Source organism: Lampris incognitus, chromosome 2, assembly GCF_029633865.1.
Source record: "Lampris incognitus isolate fLamInc1 chromosome 2, fLamInc1.hap2, whole genome shotgun sequence".
Lineage (NCBI taxonomy): Eukaryota > Metazoa > Chordata > Actinopteri > Lampriformes > Lampridae > Lampris > Lampris incognitus.
The window spans coordinates 2,553,466-2,570,965 of NC_079212.1; the positions used below are offsets into that span (position 1 = coordinate 2,553,466).

At 48.4% G+C, this 17,500-nt stretch overlaps 1 protein-coding gene across 3 annotated transcripts in view; it reads left to right on the forward strand.

The window, feature by feature from the left end:
- Positions 1–17,500, forward strand: part of hdac6 (histone deacetylase 6) — a 56,042-nt gene that overhangs the window by 8,541 nt on the left and 30,001 nt on the right. For all 3 annotated transcript variants that reach the window (XM_056274064.1, XM_056274065.1, XM_056274066.1), the window contains exons 10-14: positions 165–233; positions 4,837–4,963; positions 7,956–8,021; positions 8,155–8,214; positions 15,902–15,991. In XM_056274064.1, the coding sequence (XP_056130039.1) occupies positions 165–233; positions 4,837–4,963; positions 7,956–8,021; positions 8,155–8,214; positions 15,902–15,991 (412 nt within the window). The remainder of the gene's footprint in view (positions 1–164; positions 234–4,836; positions 4,964–7,955; positions 8,022–8,154; positions 8,215–15,901; positions 15,992–17,500) is intronic.

Below are 17,500 nucleotides of genomic sequence, written 5' to 3' on the forward strand. Positions count from 1 at the left end.
AGCTCATACTTTCATGAAGGTGCCTCATGTCAGTTGCTGTATCATGCCGGTACGATAACAGGTACCTCATTTATTTGAAAATTCTTCAGTTGTTTTTAAGAAATATTTCAAACTTAAACCTCTGTGTGTCTGTCTGTCTGTCTGTCTCTCTGTCTCTCTCTCAGAGTACTGATAGTAGACTGGGATGTCCACCACGGCCAGGGCATTCAGTATATCTTCCAGGAGGACCCCAGGTAGGACAATTTAACACTTCCTCGCCTCCTTCATGTTGTGAATGGCTGATTGAGAGCTTATTGTGAGGAAGGTGTTTAACACCTACACAAAAGTACTGTATTGTCTCTCATTACCCATGAGCACCTGGGAGGTTAGTCGGACATCTTCTTCTTCAGCAGGATTTAATATGAAGTGAAGCACTGATACTTATGTGGCAGAATGGAAATCCAGCAGCACTGTTATCACTTGAAGATCTGATTGAGAGAACTAACCAATCCTGCTCCCTGTCTCTGGGCCGGGTCCTGGCTGAACTGACCTGAGAACTAACCAATCCTGCTCCCCGTCTCTGGGCCGGGTCCTGGCTGAACTGACCGGAGAACTAACCAATCCTGCTCCCCGTCTCTGGGCCGAGTCCTGGCTGAACTGACCTGAGAACTAACCAATCCTGCTCCCCGTCTCTGGGCCGAGTCCTGGCTGAACTGACCTGAGAACTAACCAATCCTGCTCCCCGTCTCTGGGCCGAGTCCTGGCTGAACTGACCTGAGAACTAACCAATCCTGCTCCCCGTCTCTGGGCCGAGTCCTGGCTGAACTGACCTGAGAACTAACTAATCCTGCTCCCTGTCTCTGGGCTGAGTCCTGGCTGAACTGACCTGAGAACTAACCAATCCTGCTCCCCGTCTCTGGGCCGAGTCCTGGCTGAACTTACCTGAGAGCTAACCAATCCTGCTCCCCGTCTCTGGGCCGGGTCCTGGCTGAACTGACCTGAGAACTAACCAATCCTGCTCCCCGTCTCTGGGCCGAGTCCTGGCTGAACTGACCTGAGAACTAACCAATCCTGCTCCCCGTCTCTGGGCCGAGTCCTGGCTGAACTGACCTGAGAACTAACTAATCCTGCTCCCTGTCTCTGGGCTGAGTCCTGGCTGAACTGACCTGAGAACTAACCAATCCTGCTCCCCGTCTCTGGGCCGAGTCCTGGCTGAACTTACCTGAGAGCTAACCAATCCTGCTCCCCGTCTCTGGGCCGGGTCCTGGCTGAACTGACCTGAGAACTAACCAATCCTGCTCCCCTGTCTCTGGGCCGGGTCCTGGCTGAACTGACCTGAGAACTAACCAATCCTGCTCCCTGTCTCTGGGCCGGGTCCTGGCTGAACTGACCTGAGAACTAACCAATCCTGCTCCCCGTCTCTGGGCCGAGTCCTGGCTGAACTGACCTGAGAACTAACCAATCCTGCTCCCCGTCTCTGGGCCGAGTCCTGGCTGAACTGACCTGAGAACTAACCAATCCTGCTCCCCGTCTCTGGGCCGAGTCCTGGCTGAACTGACCTGAGAACTAACCAATCCTGCTCCCCGTCTCTGGGCCGGGTCCTGGCTGAACTGACCTGAGAACTAACCAATCCTGCTCCCCGTCTCTGGGCTGGGTCCTGGCTGAATTGGCCTGAGAACTAACCAATCCTGCTCCCCGTCTCTGGGCTGGGTCCTGGCTGAACCAGCCTGAGAACTAACCAATCCTGCTCCCCGTCTCTGGGCTGGGTCCTGGCTGAACAGACCTGAGAGTGAAAAGTGATCATGGTTCAGTCAAGTGTTTAAGGTATTTATGTTTGTTTAAGTTACGGGTTACCTGGGCGTTCGGGAAGCATGGTGATCTATTTCGTTGCCTACCAACACGGGGATCGCCAGTTCGAATCCCCGTGTTACCTCCAGCTTGGTCGGGTGTCCCTCCAGACACAATTGGCTGTGTCTGCAGGTGGGAAGCTGGATGTGGGTATGTGTCCTGGTCGCTGCACTAGTGCCTCCTCTGGTCGGTCGGGGCGCCTGTTTGGGAGGGAGGGGAAACTGGGGGGAATAGCATGATCCTCCCACATGCTACGTACCCCTGGTGAAACTCCTCACTCTCAGGTGTAAAGAAGTGGCTGGCGACTCCACATGTATCGGAGGAAGTATGTGGTAGTCTGCAGCCCTCCCCGGATTGGCAGAGGGGTTGGAGCAGCGACCGGGACGGCTCGGAAGAGTAGTTGGTCAAGTACAATTGTGGAGAAAAAGGGGGAAAATTCAAAAAGAAAAAAAGATAAGGGTTAGCTGTTGTTCCAGATGCATATCTGTGGACTCAGACCTGATTACAGCAACCTCAGCTTCAGTCTGGTCATGAGACCCTCCTGTCTATCTCTATTATCCGATTAGATTGTTTGTTTATATGTATGGTTCCACTCGGAAATCCAGCAGCCTGAGACCGTACGATAAGTGAAAAGATAGGGGCTGAGGGTTAGTGAGTGTCAGGGCCACTATCCAGGATGAAACAAGGAACATCCATGCGTACATCAGAAAGAGGGCCTCCCAGGATGAACTGCTGAGTGAGTACCTCAGGCAGAAGAAGGCAGAGTGCAGAGGAAGAAGAGGAGAAATCCTGGAAGATCAAGGCCTCCATGGGATGTACCATCGACAGATAGAAGATGTAGCTGATATCAAGAAATCCTACCAGTGGCTAGAAAAGGCTGGACTGAAGGACATCACAGAGGCTCTGACCATAGCAGCACAAGAACAGGCACTCAGGACCAGATCGGTTGAGGCAGGGGTCTACCACACCAGACAAGACCCAAGATGCAGGCTGTGCAAAGATGCCTCTGAGACAGTCCAGCATTTAGTAGCAGGATGTAAAATGCTAGCTGGGGAAGCGTACGCTGAAAGACATAACCAAGTGGCTGGGATCGTGTACAGCAACAGCTGTACTGAATACAGACTGGAAGTCCCCAAGTCCAAATGGGAGACACCGCCAAAGGTTGTTGAAAATGGCAGAGCTAAGATCCTGTGGGACTTCAAGTTCCAGACTGACAAGCAGGTGCTGGCTAACCAACCAGACACTGTGGTGGTCGACAAGAAACAGAAGACAGCAGTAGCAGTAGTGGTGATGAGACTCAGAATTCATCCTCTTGGAGTCGATGTCAGAGCTATAGATGTCCATGGCTCTTTGTGTCCTGATGTTTACCAACGCCTGTCGCTAACAGAGCCATAGATATGAGTGGCTCTTTTTTCTTTTCTTGCAAATCAATAGCTCCGATAACGACGGGCGCGGCCAAACATCGGTACACAAAAGAACCACTCATCTATGGCTCTGTTAGCGACTGGCGTTGGTAAACATCGGGACACAAAGAGCCATGGACATCAATAGCTCTGACAACAACTCCAAGAGGATAAATTCTGAGTCTCATCAGCAGCCAGTCAGACTAGCTTCATCTAGTCAGAAAGGCACGAAGTGAGGAAGCCTCTTGGATGAGAGGCGAAACGTCTTCACGGATATATACCAAGTCCAGTTGCACTTGATTCAACTCCTTTGGATATCTTGAAGTTGATGTGTTGGAAGCAGGGAAAATGGGCAAGTGTAAGGATCTGAGTGACTTTTGCCAAGGGCCAAATAGTGATGGCTAGATAACTGGGTCAGAGCATCTCTAAAACGCAGGTCTTGTGGGGTGTTTGCAGTATGCAGTGGTCAGTATCTACCAAAAATGGCCCAAGGACAAACTGGTGACAGGGTCATGAGCACCCAAGGCCCATTGATGTGCGTGGGGAGCGAAAGCTTGCTGTCTCGCCTCGTCCGAGCCCACAGAAGAACTACTGTAGCTCAAATTGCTGAAAAAGTTCATGCTGGCTATGATGGAAAGGGGCCAGTACACACAACACATTTCAGCTTGATTCGTATGGGCTGCGTAGCTGTAGACCATTCTGAGTGCCCATAATTACCCTTGTCCTCTGCCGAAAGTGCCTACAATGGGCACTTGAGTATCAGAACTGGACCATGGCTCAATGGAAGAAGGTGGCCTGATCTGATGAATCATGTTTTCTTTTACATCCTGTGGATGGCCGAGTACATCTGCATCATTTACCTGGGGAAGAGATGGCACCAGGATGCACTATGGGAAGAAGGCAAGCCGGCAGAGGCAGTGTGATGCTCTGGACAATGTTCTGCTGGGAAACCTTGGGTCCTGGTATTCATGTGGATGTTACTTTGACACATACCACCGACCTAAACATTGTTCCAGAGCAAGTACACCTCTTCATGGCAATGGTATTCCCTGATGGCAGTGGTCCCTTCCAGCAGGATAATGTGTCCTGCTACACTGCACACATTGTTCAGGAATGGTTTGAGGAACATGACAAAGAGTCCAAGGTGTTGCCTTGGCCTCCAAATTTTCCAGATCTCAGTCTGATCTAGCATCTGTGGGATGTGCTGGAAAACCAAGTCTGATCCATGGAGGCCCCACCTCACAACTCAAAGACTTAAAGGATCTGCTGCTCATGTCTTGGTGCAGATACCAGAGGACACCTTCACAGGTCTTGTGGAGTCCATGCCTCGATGGGTCAGAGCTGTTTTGACAGCACGAGGGGGACCTACACAATATTAGGCAGATGGTTTTAATGTTTTGGCTGATGGGTGTATATACAATAATGAATATATTGTGTGAAAAAATATAGTATGTACTTACCTATTTATAAAGGTGAACTTGTATTATGTTGTACAGGCCATTGACATGTTTTCTCTCTCTCCCTCTCTCTCTCTCTCTCTCTCTCTCTCTCTCTCTCTCTCTCTCTCTCTCTCTCTCTCTCTCTCTCTCTCTCTCTCTCTCTCCAGTGTTCTCTATTTCTCCGTCCATAGACATGAGCAGGGCTCCTTCTGGCCTCACCTACCAGAGTCTGGGAGTCAAGCAGTTGGCACAGGCACTGGCCAGGGCTACAACATCAACCTGGCCTGGAACAAAGTACCTACCTACATACCTACCTACATACCTACCTACCTGCCTGCCTGTCTGTCTGTCTGCCTGCCTGTCTTGTCTGCCTGTCTTGTCTGTCTGTCTGTCTGTCTGTCTGTCTGTCTGTCTGTCTGTCTGTCTGTCTGTCTGTCTGTCTGTCTGTCTGTCTGTCTGTCTGTCTGTCTGTCTGTCTGTCTGTCTCGGTTTCTTCTCTCTCATCCATCATGGGAAAGATATTTCTGTGGCTCTGTGCTTTGGTCTCCAAACAGTTAGATGGCAGTAATTGAGGTGATGTAGGAATCCTGGAAAGGTGAATCAGTTCGTCTGGACACAACGTGTAGTGAGAGAAACGTTTAATCACTCATCTAAGTGACCTCTTCAGTCTCACCCGACTGCAGGTACCCCACCCTTATAAACAGTACAGTGACTGCAGGTACCTCACCCTTACAAACAGCACAGTTGCATAAAGACTGAAACCAACAACCAGTTTCATATGCAAATTGCCATGACCATTAAGTAGAGTTTCAAAAGTCATTTGTACTATTCACAGAGGATTGGGGAATAGTTGCAATCACAGCATTGTAAGATGGTGACAGATGTACTCTTAACCCCCCCCCCCCCTCAGTTCAGGGATTGTCGTTCCCTCTTCACATAGATGGCCTCTTTGACTCCCCGTTCAAACCAGCATTCCTCCCTATCAAGGATGTGAAACAGTGTTGACCACAAATCTGAACCAATGGCTAGGTGGTGTCCCTGGATAGGACATCAGAGCCTCTTTTCCACTTCCTCCATATAGAAGTTGGCCACTACAAGTGAGACTGGGGAACCCATAACACACCCATGCCTCTGTCTATAGTACTGCCCCCTGTATGTGAAGTACGTAGACTGAAGACACAGCTTCGGGAGCAGACACACTTGGACAGTGTTAAGGGTGGTGCTATTGCTAAGGGTGGGGTCGTTTTGTAATTTCATACAGACTACCTCCACTGCTTCATCAACAGAAACACATGTGAAAAGAAACTTATCATAAGACACCATTGTTTCATCCCCTCCATAATGACGTCCCTCACCTCATCCACAACATCCAGTGTTGTGGATGTGGTGTTCATTACTGCCCACCAGCGGGTTCAGAACAGATGTCAGAAACTCAGAGAGGTTAGAGGTCACTGACTTAATCATACTAGTAATGAGCCTTACTGGCACATCCTGTTCATGTATCTTAGGTAACTCATACAGACTTGGTGTAGCGCCCCCTGGGTATAATCTGTGGTACAACGTTCTGTCAGTAGCATTGTGCTGTTCTAACAGCTTCACACCATCTATCACCTTTTTGTATCAAGGATGTACACATCCTTGATAGGGAGGAACGCTGGTTTGAATGTTGGAACGGGGAGTCAAAGAGGCCATCTGTGTGACGAGGGAATGACCATCCCTGAACTTGGGGGGGGGGGGTACATCTGTCACCATCCTATTCCCCGATCCTCTGTGAATAGTACACATGTTGTTGCCTGATGATGCCTAACAACATCAGGCAAAGGGACTGCTGGTGGAAACTAGCCTATTAGCTAACTTGGGTACATTCACACTTGTTTCAAATGTTGATTAATGTACATAGTCCCTTCCCAAATAAACATTTTCAATTACATTTTAAAAAATTCATGGCAATTTGCATATGAAACCGGTTGTTGGTTTGGGTCGTTATGCCACTGTATTGTTTATAAGGGCGGGGTACCTACAGTCACTGTATTGTTTATAAGGGCGGGGTACTTGCAGTCACTGTATTGTTTATGAGGGTGGAGTACCTGCAGTCACTGTATTGTTTATAAGGGCGGAGTACCTACAGTCACTGTATTGTTTATGAGGGTGGAGTACCTGCAGTCACTGTATTGTTTATAAGGGTGGGGTACCTACAGTCACTGTATTGTTTATAAGGTGGAGTACCTGCAGCCACTGTATTGTTTATAAGGTGGAGTACCTGCAGCCACTGTATTGTTTATAAGGTGGGGTACCTGCAGCCACTGTATTGTTTATAAGGGTGGGGGTACCTGCAGTCACTGTATTGTTTATAAGGGTGGGGTACCTGCAGCCACTGTATTGTTTATAAGGGTGGGGTACCTGCAGTCACTGTATTGTTTATAAGGGTGGGGTACCTGCAGTCAGTGTATTGTTTATAAGGTGGAGTACCTGCAGTCACTGTATTGTTTATAAGGTGGGGTACCTGCAGCCACTGTATTGTTTATAAGGTGGGGTACCTGCAGCCACTGTATTGTTTATAAGGTGGGGTACCTGCAGCCACTGTATTGTTTATAAGGGTGGGGGTACCTGCAGCCACTGTATTGTTTATAAGGTGGGGTACCTGCAGCCACTGTATTGTTTATAAGAGTGGGGGTACCTGCAGTCACTGTATTGTTTATAAGGTGGGGTACCTGCAGCCACTGTATTGTTTATAAGGTGGGGTACCTGCAGCCACTGTATTGTTTATAAGGTGGGGTACCTGCAGCCACTGTATTGTTTATAAGGGTGGGGGTACCTGCAGCCACTGTATTGTTTATAAGGTGGGGTACCTGCAGCCACTGTATTGTTTATAAGAGTGGGGGTACCTGCAGTCACTGTATTGTTTATAAGGTGGAGTACCTGCAGCCACTGTATTGTTTATAACGGTGGGGTACCTGCAGTCACTGTATTGTTTATAAGGTGGAGTACCTGCAGCCACTGTATTGTTTATAAGGTGGGGTACCTGCAGCCACTGTATTGTTTATAAGGGTGGGGGTACCTGCAGTCACTGTATTGTTTATAACGGTGGGGTACCTGCAGTCACTGTATTGTTTATAAGGTGGGGTACCTGCAGTCAGGTGAGATGGAAGAGGTCACTTGGATGATGGGGAAACGGTTCCCCCACTAAACGTTGTGTCCAGATGATTCAGCTTTCTGGGATTTTCTTACCTGGCTTATTGTGTGTGCAGTAAGACATGATGTGGGAATGTGTGATGTTTTTGTTCAGACTGGGATGAAAGATGCTGACTACATCGCCGCATTTCAACAGCTGCTGCTACCTGTGGCTTATGAGGTAATGTACACACACACACAACACACACACGCACACACATAGAGTTTGGATGATATGTGGACTGGTGGACTGGGAATACCCTGTCCCAGTTCACATACAGGGTAGAGACTTTCTCATTTCTTTGTGTTTTTAGTTTCAGCCCCAGTTGGTCCTGGTGGCAGCGGGTTTTGACACTTTGGTTGGAGACCCAAAGGTAAACAGTTATATTATATTATATAATATTATGTTATAGTATTATATAAAATGATATGATATTATGTTGTATTATATTATACTGTATTATAGTATATTATCCATCCATCCATTGTCTTAACCACTTACCCTGCTCTCAGGGTCGTGGGGATGCTGGAGCCTATCCCAGCAGTCACTGGGCGGCAGGCAGGGAGACACCCTGGACAGGCTGCCAAGCCATATTATCTTATATTATCTTATATTATATCATATGATATAATATTATATTGTATTGTGGAGGATGAAAGAAAGGAGATGAGACCACTTCTCCTTTTGACCACTCAGCCATGGGGTCGTTTATTTCCTCCAACTAAAACTAAGTCAGCAGTTCACTCTACTAAACCTCAGCCTCGTGTCTACCCACAATACCCCTTGCTAACCCCTGCCCACTGTCTTAAAGGGACCGTCTCTGGCCCGCATGGTGAATACATAACCTGCAAGTAGGTCACTACACACGCCCCCCCAGAATTCACCATGACAAAAAGAAAAAAAATCAACGTGGCAGGGGACAAATAATGCGGCCAAAATGGCTCCTCTTGACGGGTGTAGGGGCAGGGGGGTGTCTATGCCAAGTGGGCTGGGCCAGTTGAACCGGCCTGTGAGCCGGCTTGAGGCGGTCCACCGAAACCCACTCCTACTTACCACCGACATCCACAACAAAGTTCTTAGCCCCCGCCGCCAGGACACGGAAGGGGCCATCGTAGGGGGGCTACAGGGGGGTACGGTGGGCATCATATCGGATGAAGACGTACCCGACCGACTGCAGGTCCTTCGGGATGTAAGACCGAGGGAGGCCGTGCTGCGAAGTTGGGACTGGAGTGAAAACGCTGGCAGCGTCCTGGAACACAGCCTGTTGGCGGGCAGCAGATCAGGGTGCTGTGCTGTCTGGGAGAAATTCCCCCGGGACCCACAGTGGCTGGCCGTAAACCAGCTCGGCCGACGAGGACTGGAGGTCTTCCTTAGGGGCGGTCCGCAGGCCAAGCATGACCCATGGGAGCCGGTCGACCCAGCTACTGTCTGTGAGGCTGGCTCGAAGAGCGGCCTTCATAGAACGATGAAACCGCTCACATAAACCGTTGTCCTGCGGGTTGTACGCCGTGGTGTGGTGCAGCTTCACCCCTAGGCTTTCAGCGACTGCAGTCCAGATCTCGGATGTGAACTGCGGGCCCGGGTCAGAAGTGAGGTCAGATGGCGTGCCAAACCGGGCTACCCAGGACCCAATGAACGCCCGGGCCAACTCAGTAGACATGGTGGTTAACAACGGAATAGCCTCTGGCCACCTAGTGGTCCTGTCCACCATGGTAAGGAGATGAGTGAAACCACGGGAGGAGGGAAGGGGTCCTACTAGGTCCACATTGACATGGTCTAAACGCCTCCCAAGCACTGGGAACAGTGCCGGGGGTGCCTTGGTGTGGCGGTGAACCTTGGAGCGCTGACACACCTCGCAGGTGCCCGCCCAGTCCTTGACGTCCTTCCTGAGGCCATGCCACACGAACTTGGCCCCCACCAACTTCATTGATGCCTTCACGCCTGGGTATGAAAGGCCATGGATGGCGTCGAAAACCCATCGCTGCCAGCCCGTGGGCACCATGGGCCAGGGCTGACCCGTGGAGATGTCACAGAGAAGCGTGGCCCCGGTGTTGTCGAACACCACATCCTTCAACTGCAGCCTGATGTCAGTAGTCCAGTAGGCCTGCACCTCTGTGTCAGCAGCCTGGTCTGCAGCCATGGCTGCATAGTCAAGTCCCAAGTGAACGGCCCCCGACATCGCCCGGAAGAGGCAGTCGGCGATGAAGTTGTCCTTGCCAGCGACGTGCTGGATGTCAGTGGTGAACTAAGCGATGTAAGAGAGATGGCACTGTTGGAGCCCAGACCACGGCTTGGCGGCTTTGGCCATGGAGAATGTCAGCGGCTTGTGGTCCACAAACACAGAGAGCCAGTGGCCTTCCAGCAGGAACCGGAAGCGGCGGATGGTGAGAAACAGGCCAAGAAGCTCCTGGTCGAAGGTACTGTATTTCCTCACACTGCTGCGCAGCTGGCAGCTGAAAAAAGCAAGCGGCTGCCAGGCTCCACCCACCCACTGCTCATACACTGCCCCCACGGCATAATCTGAGGCATCCGTGGTGAGTGCTACTGGGGCAGTTGGTGATGGGTGCACCAGCAAGGCGGCATCAGCCAGCGCAGCCTTAGCATCCTCAAACGCCCGGTTTCTCTCTTCCGACCAGTCCACTGGGCAGTTGGGGTCCTTACCCTTTAGAGCCTCATACAGGCGGCGCATGAAATGAGCCGCCTGGGGAATGAACCGGTTGTAAAAGTTCACCATGCCCAGGAACTCCTGCAGGGACTTCACCGTGTTCGGGCGTGGGAACCTGGCGACGGCGTCCACCTTGTTGGGGAGGGGGGTTGCTCCGTCCTTTGTAGCCCGATGCCCGAGGAAATCAATGGCTGGCAGGCCCAACTGACACTTTGCTGGGTTGACGATGAACCCATGCTGGCTGAGCCGTTCAAACAGCTGCCGGAGGTGGACCAGGTGCTCCGCTGCAGACGTACTGGCCATGACAATGTCGTCCAGGTAAACAAACAGGAACAGCATATCTCGCAGCACAGAGTCCATGAGCCGCTGAAAGGTCTGTGCAGCCCCCTTGAGCCCAAATGGCATCCTCAGGAACTCGGAACAGGCCGAACGGCGTGATTACTGCCATCCTTGGCACATCCTTCGGGCGGACCAGCACCTGGTGGTATCCGCGCATGAGGTCCACCTTGGAGAAGATGAAGTCATCTGCATCTTTGCTCGGATGGTCTTCTGCTCTAAAAGTGAATTTATTCACAACCATGTCGAGCTGTCCAGGGGCAGAGCAGCATGTCTGCTGCCAGTCACCACCTCTACTAGCTGAGCGCTTACTCAGAAGAGGTCATGTGGTCGAAGGGCCACGCTACTCAGCTGATAGCCCTCCCTGCTCTCTGGGGGTGCGTGCTGAAAGTAGTTGCATGCAGGACAGAGGAGTGTGTTGTCTCTCAGTCCAGTGTAGCAGTTCAGCATGGAAGACATGAATAAATGACAGAAATAGAGAAACAGTCAGCTGGCCCTGCTCCTAAACTCTCTGTCCTCCCTGAGAAACGTATATCTCTGACTCTCTTACCACCACACTTCACTGTTATCAGAAACCAGGTTTACCACCACACTTCACTGTTATCAGAAACCACGTTTACCACCACACTTCACTGCTATCAGAAACCAGGTTTACCACCACACTTCACTGTTATCAGAAACCAGGTTTACCACCACACTTCACTGCTATCAGAAACCAGGTTTACCACCACACTTCACTCTTATCAGAAACCAGGTTTACCACCACACTTCACTGTTATCAGAAACCAGGTTTACCACCACACTTCACTGCTATCAGAAACCAGGTTTACCACCACACTTCACTGTTATCAGAAACCACGTTTACCACCACACTTCACTGCTATCAGAAACCAGGTTTACCACCACACTTCACTCTTATCAGAAACCAGGTTTACCACCACACTTCACTGTTATCAGAAACCAGGTTTACCACCACACTTCACTGCTATCAGAAACCAGGTTTACCACCACACTTCACTCTTATCAGAAACCAGGTTTACCACCACACTTCACTGTTATCAGAAACCAGGTTTACCACCACACTTCACTGCTATCAGAAACCAGGTTTACCACCACACTTCACTGTTATCAGAAACCACGTTTACCACCACACTTCACTGCTATCAGAAACCAGGTTTACCACCACACTTCACTCTTATCAGAAACCAGGTTTACCACCACACTTCACTGCTATCAGAAACCAGGTTTACCACCACACTTCACTGTTATCAGAAACCAGGTTTACCACCACACTTCACTCTTATCAGAAACCAGGTTTACCACCACACTTCACTGCTATCAGAAACCAGGTTTACCACCACACTTCACTGCTATCAGAAACCAGGTTTACCACCACACTTCACTGTTATCAGAAACCAGGTTTACCACCACACTTCACTGCTATCAGAAACCAGGTTTACCACCACACTTCACTGTTATCAGAAACCAGGTTTACCACCACACTTCACTCTTATCAGAAACCAGGTTTACCACCACACTTCACTGCTATCAGAAACCAGGTTTACCACCACACTTCACTCTTATCAGAAACCAGGTTTACCACCACACTTCACTCTTATCAGAAACCAGGTTTACCACCACACTTCACTGTTATCAGAAACCAGGTTTACCACCACACTTCACTCTTAACAGAACCATTCTCAGCAGGCTGCACAAAACCTTCACTAGAGGTCTGGGCTGTCCATCACCTTCTGTTCCGCGTGGCACCTGCTCTTTAGTAATGTACCTGCTGCTGGCATTATTTACTTTTATTTCCTTTTATTGTTTCTTAAAAAATACCAAACGTTTTACAATTTTAAATGATTTAAATGTAATATAATTTAAAATAATAATATGATAATCATATAATATATAATGTAATTTAAAACAAATATATAATTTAAATCTAATATAATTTAATATAATGATATAATAATGATATGATATATAATAATATAATGTATGTAATTTAACAAATATATAATTGGAATATAATATAATTTAAAATAATAATATATAAATTAAATTTAAATAATTTGTTTTTTCATTTCTTGTGGCACGGTGGCGCAGTGGTTAGCGCAGTCACCTCACAGCAAGAAGGTCCTGGGTTCGAGCCCTGGGGTAGTCCAACCTTGGGGGTCGTCCCGGGTCGTCCTCTGTGTGGAGTTTGCATGTTCTCCCCATGTCTGCGTAGGTTTCCTCCGGGGGCTGCGGTTTCCTCCCACAGTCCAAAGACATGTAGGTCAGGTAAATCAAAGACATGTAGGTCAGGTGAGTCAAAGACATGTAGGTCAGGTGAGTCAAAGACATGTAGGTCAGGTGAATCAAAGACATGTAGGTCAGGTGAATCAAAGACATGTAGGTCAGGTGAGTCAAAGACATGTAGGTCAGGTGAATCAAAGACATGTAGGTCAGGTGAATCAAAGACATGTAGGTCAGGTGAATCAAAGACATGTAGGTCAGGTGAATCAAAGACATGCAGGTCAGGGGAATCAAAGACATGCAGGTCAGGTGAATCAAAGACATGTAGGTCAGGTGAATCAAAGACATGTAGGTCAGGTGAATCAAAGACATGTAGGTCAGGTAAATCAAAGACATGTAGGTCAGGTGAATCAAAGACATGTAGGTCAGGTGAGTCAAAGACATGTAGGTCTGGTGAATCAAAGACATGTAGGTCAGGTAAATCAAAGACATGTAGGTCAGGTGAATCAAAGACATGTAGGTCAGGTGACTCAAAGACATGTAGGTCAGGTGAGTCAAAGACATGTAGGTCAGGTGAATCAAAGACATGTAGGTCAGGTGAGTCAAAGACATGTAGGTCAGGTGAATCAAAGACATGTAGGTCAGGTAAATCAAAGACATGTAGGTCAGGTGACTCAAAGACATGTAGGTCAGGTGAATCAAAGACATGTAGGTCAGGTGAATCAAAGACATGTAGGTCAGGTGAATCAAAGACATGTAGGTCAGGTGACTCAAAGACATGTAGGTCAGGTGAGTCAAAGACATGTAGGTCAGGTGAATCAAAGACATGTAGGTCAGGTGACTCAAAGACATGTAGGTCAGGTGAGTCAAAGACATGTAGGTCAGGTGACTCAAAGACATGTAGGTCAGGTGACTCAAAGACATGTAGGTCAGGTGAATCAAAGACATGTAGGTCAGGTGACTCAAAGACATGTAGGTCAGGTGAGTCAAAGACATGTAGGTCAGGTGAATCAAAGACATGTAGGTCAGGTAAATCAAAGACATGTAGGTCAGGTGACTCAAAGACATGTAGGTCAGGTGACTCAAAGACATGTAGGTCAGGTGAGTCAAAGACATGTAGGTCAGGTGAATCAAAGACATGTAGGTCAGGTGACTCAAAGAAAGGTAGGTCAGGTGAATCAAAGACATGTAGGTCAGGTGACTCAAAGACATGTAGGTCAGGTGAGTCAAAGACATGTAGGTCAGGTAAATCAAAGACATGTAGGTCAGGTGAGTCAAAGACATGTAGGTCAGGTGAATCAAAGACATGTAGGTCAGGTGACTCAAAGACATGTAGGTCAGGTGAGTCAAAGACATGTAGGTCAGGTGACTCAAAGACATGTAGGTCAGGTGAGTCAAAGACATGTAGGTCAGGTGACTCAAAGACATGTAGGTCAGGTGACTCAAAGACATGTAGGTCAGGTGAATCAAAGACATGTAGGTCAGGTGAATCAAAGACATGTAGGTCAGGTGACTCAAAGAAAGGTAGGTCAGGTGAATCAAAGACATGTAGGTCAGGTGACTCAAAGACATGTAGATCAGGTAAATCAAAGACATGTAGGTCAGGTAAATCAAAGACATGTAGGTCAGGTGAATCAAAGACATGTAGGTCAGGTGAATCAAAGACATGTAGGTCAGGTGAATCAAAGACATGTAGGTCAGGTGAATCAAAGACATGTAGGTCAGGTGACTCAAAGACATGTAGGTCAGGTGAGTCAAAGACATGTAGGTCAGGTGAATCAAAGACATGTAGGTCAGGTGACTCAAAGACATGTAGGTCAGGTGAGTCAAAGACATGTAGGTCAGGTGAATCAAAGACATGTAGGTCAGGTAAATCAAAGACATGTAGGTCAGGTGACTCAAAGACATGTAGGTCAGGTGACTCAAAGACATGTAGGTCAGGTGAGTCAAAGACATGTAGGTCAGGTGAATCAAAGACATGTAGGTCAGGTGAATCAAAGACATGTAGGTCAGGTAAATCAAAGACATGTAGGTCAGGTGACTCAAAGACATGTAGGTCAGGTGAATCAAAGACATGTAGGTCAGGTGACTCAAAGACATGTAGGTCAGGTGAATCAAAGACATGTAGGTCAGGTAAATCAAAGACATGTAGGTCAGGTGACTCAAAGAAAGGTAGGTCAGGTGAGTCAAAGACATGTAGGTCAGGTGAGTCAACGACATGTAGGTCAAGTGAATCAAAGACATGCAGGTCAAGTGAATCAAAGACATGCAGGTCAGGTGAATCGGCCGTACTAAGTTGTCCCTAGTATGTAGGCCCTGTGATGGCCTGACGGCCTGTCCAGGGTGTCTCCCCACCTGCCGCCCAATGGCTGCTGAGATAAGCTCCAGCATCCCCGCAACCCTGGGAGCAGGATAAGTGGTTCGGATAAAGGATGGATGGATGGATTGGTGGATGATGGACGGAGGGATGGATGGGTGGATGATGGATGGAGGGATGGATTGGTGGATGATGGATGGAGGGATGGATGGGTGGATGATGGACGGAGGGATGGATGGGTGGATGATGGACGGAGGGATGGATGGATGGATGATGGATGGAGGGATGGATTGGTGGATGATGGATGGATGGATGGATTGGTGGATGATGGATGGAGGGATGGATGGATGGATTATCATTTCTTATTTTATATATAATTTAAATGAAATATGACTTGTAAAGAGTTTGTTGAATTTTTTTTGTCTAAATGATTTCTAACATTCTTTTATCTAAACTTGGAAAAATTTGGGAAAATAAGATGTGTGTGTGTGTGTGTTTCAGGGAGAGATGTGTACCAGTCCTGAGGTGTTTTCGGTTTTGACCCATATGCTGATGGGATTGGCTCAGGGTCGACTCATTCTGGCTCTAGAGGTACCAAAACACACAGCAGCCAAACTGTCCCGGGGCCCGAACGAGGCCCCAGGGGACAACAGCACCCCTCACACACCAAGAGCAGCCACTCAAACACAACTTCACTCAGAGAACAAGTTCCCACAAAGTTGGATCACTTCATCTGGACACAGCATTTATTTTCTTCTTTTTTTTTAGGACCCCCCCCCCCTTTTTTTTTTCTCCACAATTGTACTTGGCCAGTTACCCGACTCAGTCGCTGCTCCACCCCCTCCGCTGATCCGGGGAGGGCTGCAGACTGCCACATGCCTCCTCCCATACATGTGGCATCACCAGCCATAGATATGAGTGGCTCTTTTGTGTACAGATGTTTGGCCGCGCCCGTCGTTATCGGTGCTATTGATATGTGTGGCTCCCCTGAGTCTCATCACCAGCCAGTCAGACTAGCTTGGTCTAGTCAGGAAGGCACGAGCTGAGGAAGCCTCTTGGATGAGAGGCGAAACGTCTTCACGGATATATACCAAGTCCAGTTGCACTTGATTCAACTCCTTTGCATAACCATGACGACCTGGATGAAGGAGAACATTCACAGACAGTCACCATCATGTTGCTGTAGTAATACAGCTCCTAGTCCATTCTTTGATGCACCAGTGGACACCTTCACTGGTTTGCAGGGGTCGTAGAACTTGGGTACTGGCTCTTGTACAAGGCTACTTTTCAGGCATGGACATGCTCATGTGACCACTGCCTTTCCGTGTTTTCTTCCAACAGACTTCTGGGTGCCTTGGTGTTTGTTGACAAGTTTGAATAAACCTGCCCGTACAATTAAACTAAGCTTAATGCCCTCTGCAGTTCAGTCTTGTTTGTTGGTTGTGGCATCTCCTCCACTGCCTTTGTTTTCTCAGGGTTGGGCCGAACCCTTTTCCTAACAACTTGTCACCCAGGTATGTCAGCTCCCTCAATCCAAACTCACACTTTTTCTTTTTCAGTTTGAGCCCTGATTTCTGTGCCTTTTTCAGTACTTCCCTCAGCTGGGAGTTGTGGTCAGTCTGGGAGTTGTCCCATACTATCGCATCATCTAAAAACACCCCCACTCTTTCCATGCCTTTAAAGATATGGGAAACGGTCCTGAGAAATCCCTTCGGAGCTGAGCACATTCAGAAAGGTAGTCTTAGGAAACTACCTTCCGAAGGGATGTCAGCTTTAGTGGGCAACCTGAAATGTTCTTTTAATCCATTTATTCAGGTCATTTGGTGTCAAACACAGCCACAGTTTTCTTTCTTTTCATTTATCACTAGTGAGTTGACCCACTCTGTAGGTTTCCCAGTTCTGTCAGCCTGTCCAGTTCATTTTTTAATATCTTCATAAGTGCAAATTGCACTTTGCTGGCTGGGTGAATGACAGGTTCTGCATCTGGAGCTGTATCTAGCCTTTACCTGGCAGCTTCCCTATGCCTTCAAACACTTCTGGGAACTCTGTTGTTATCTCATTGTGCAGCTGAGTCCAGCCCTTTACTCGGAGGCTAGCTGC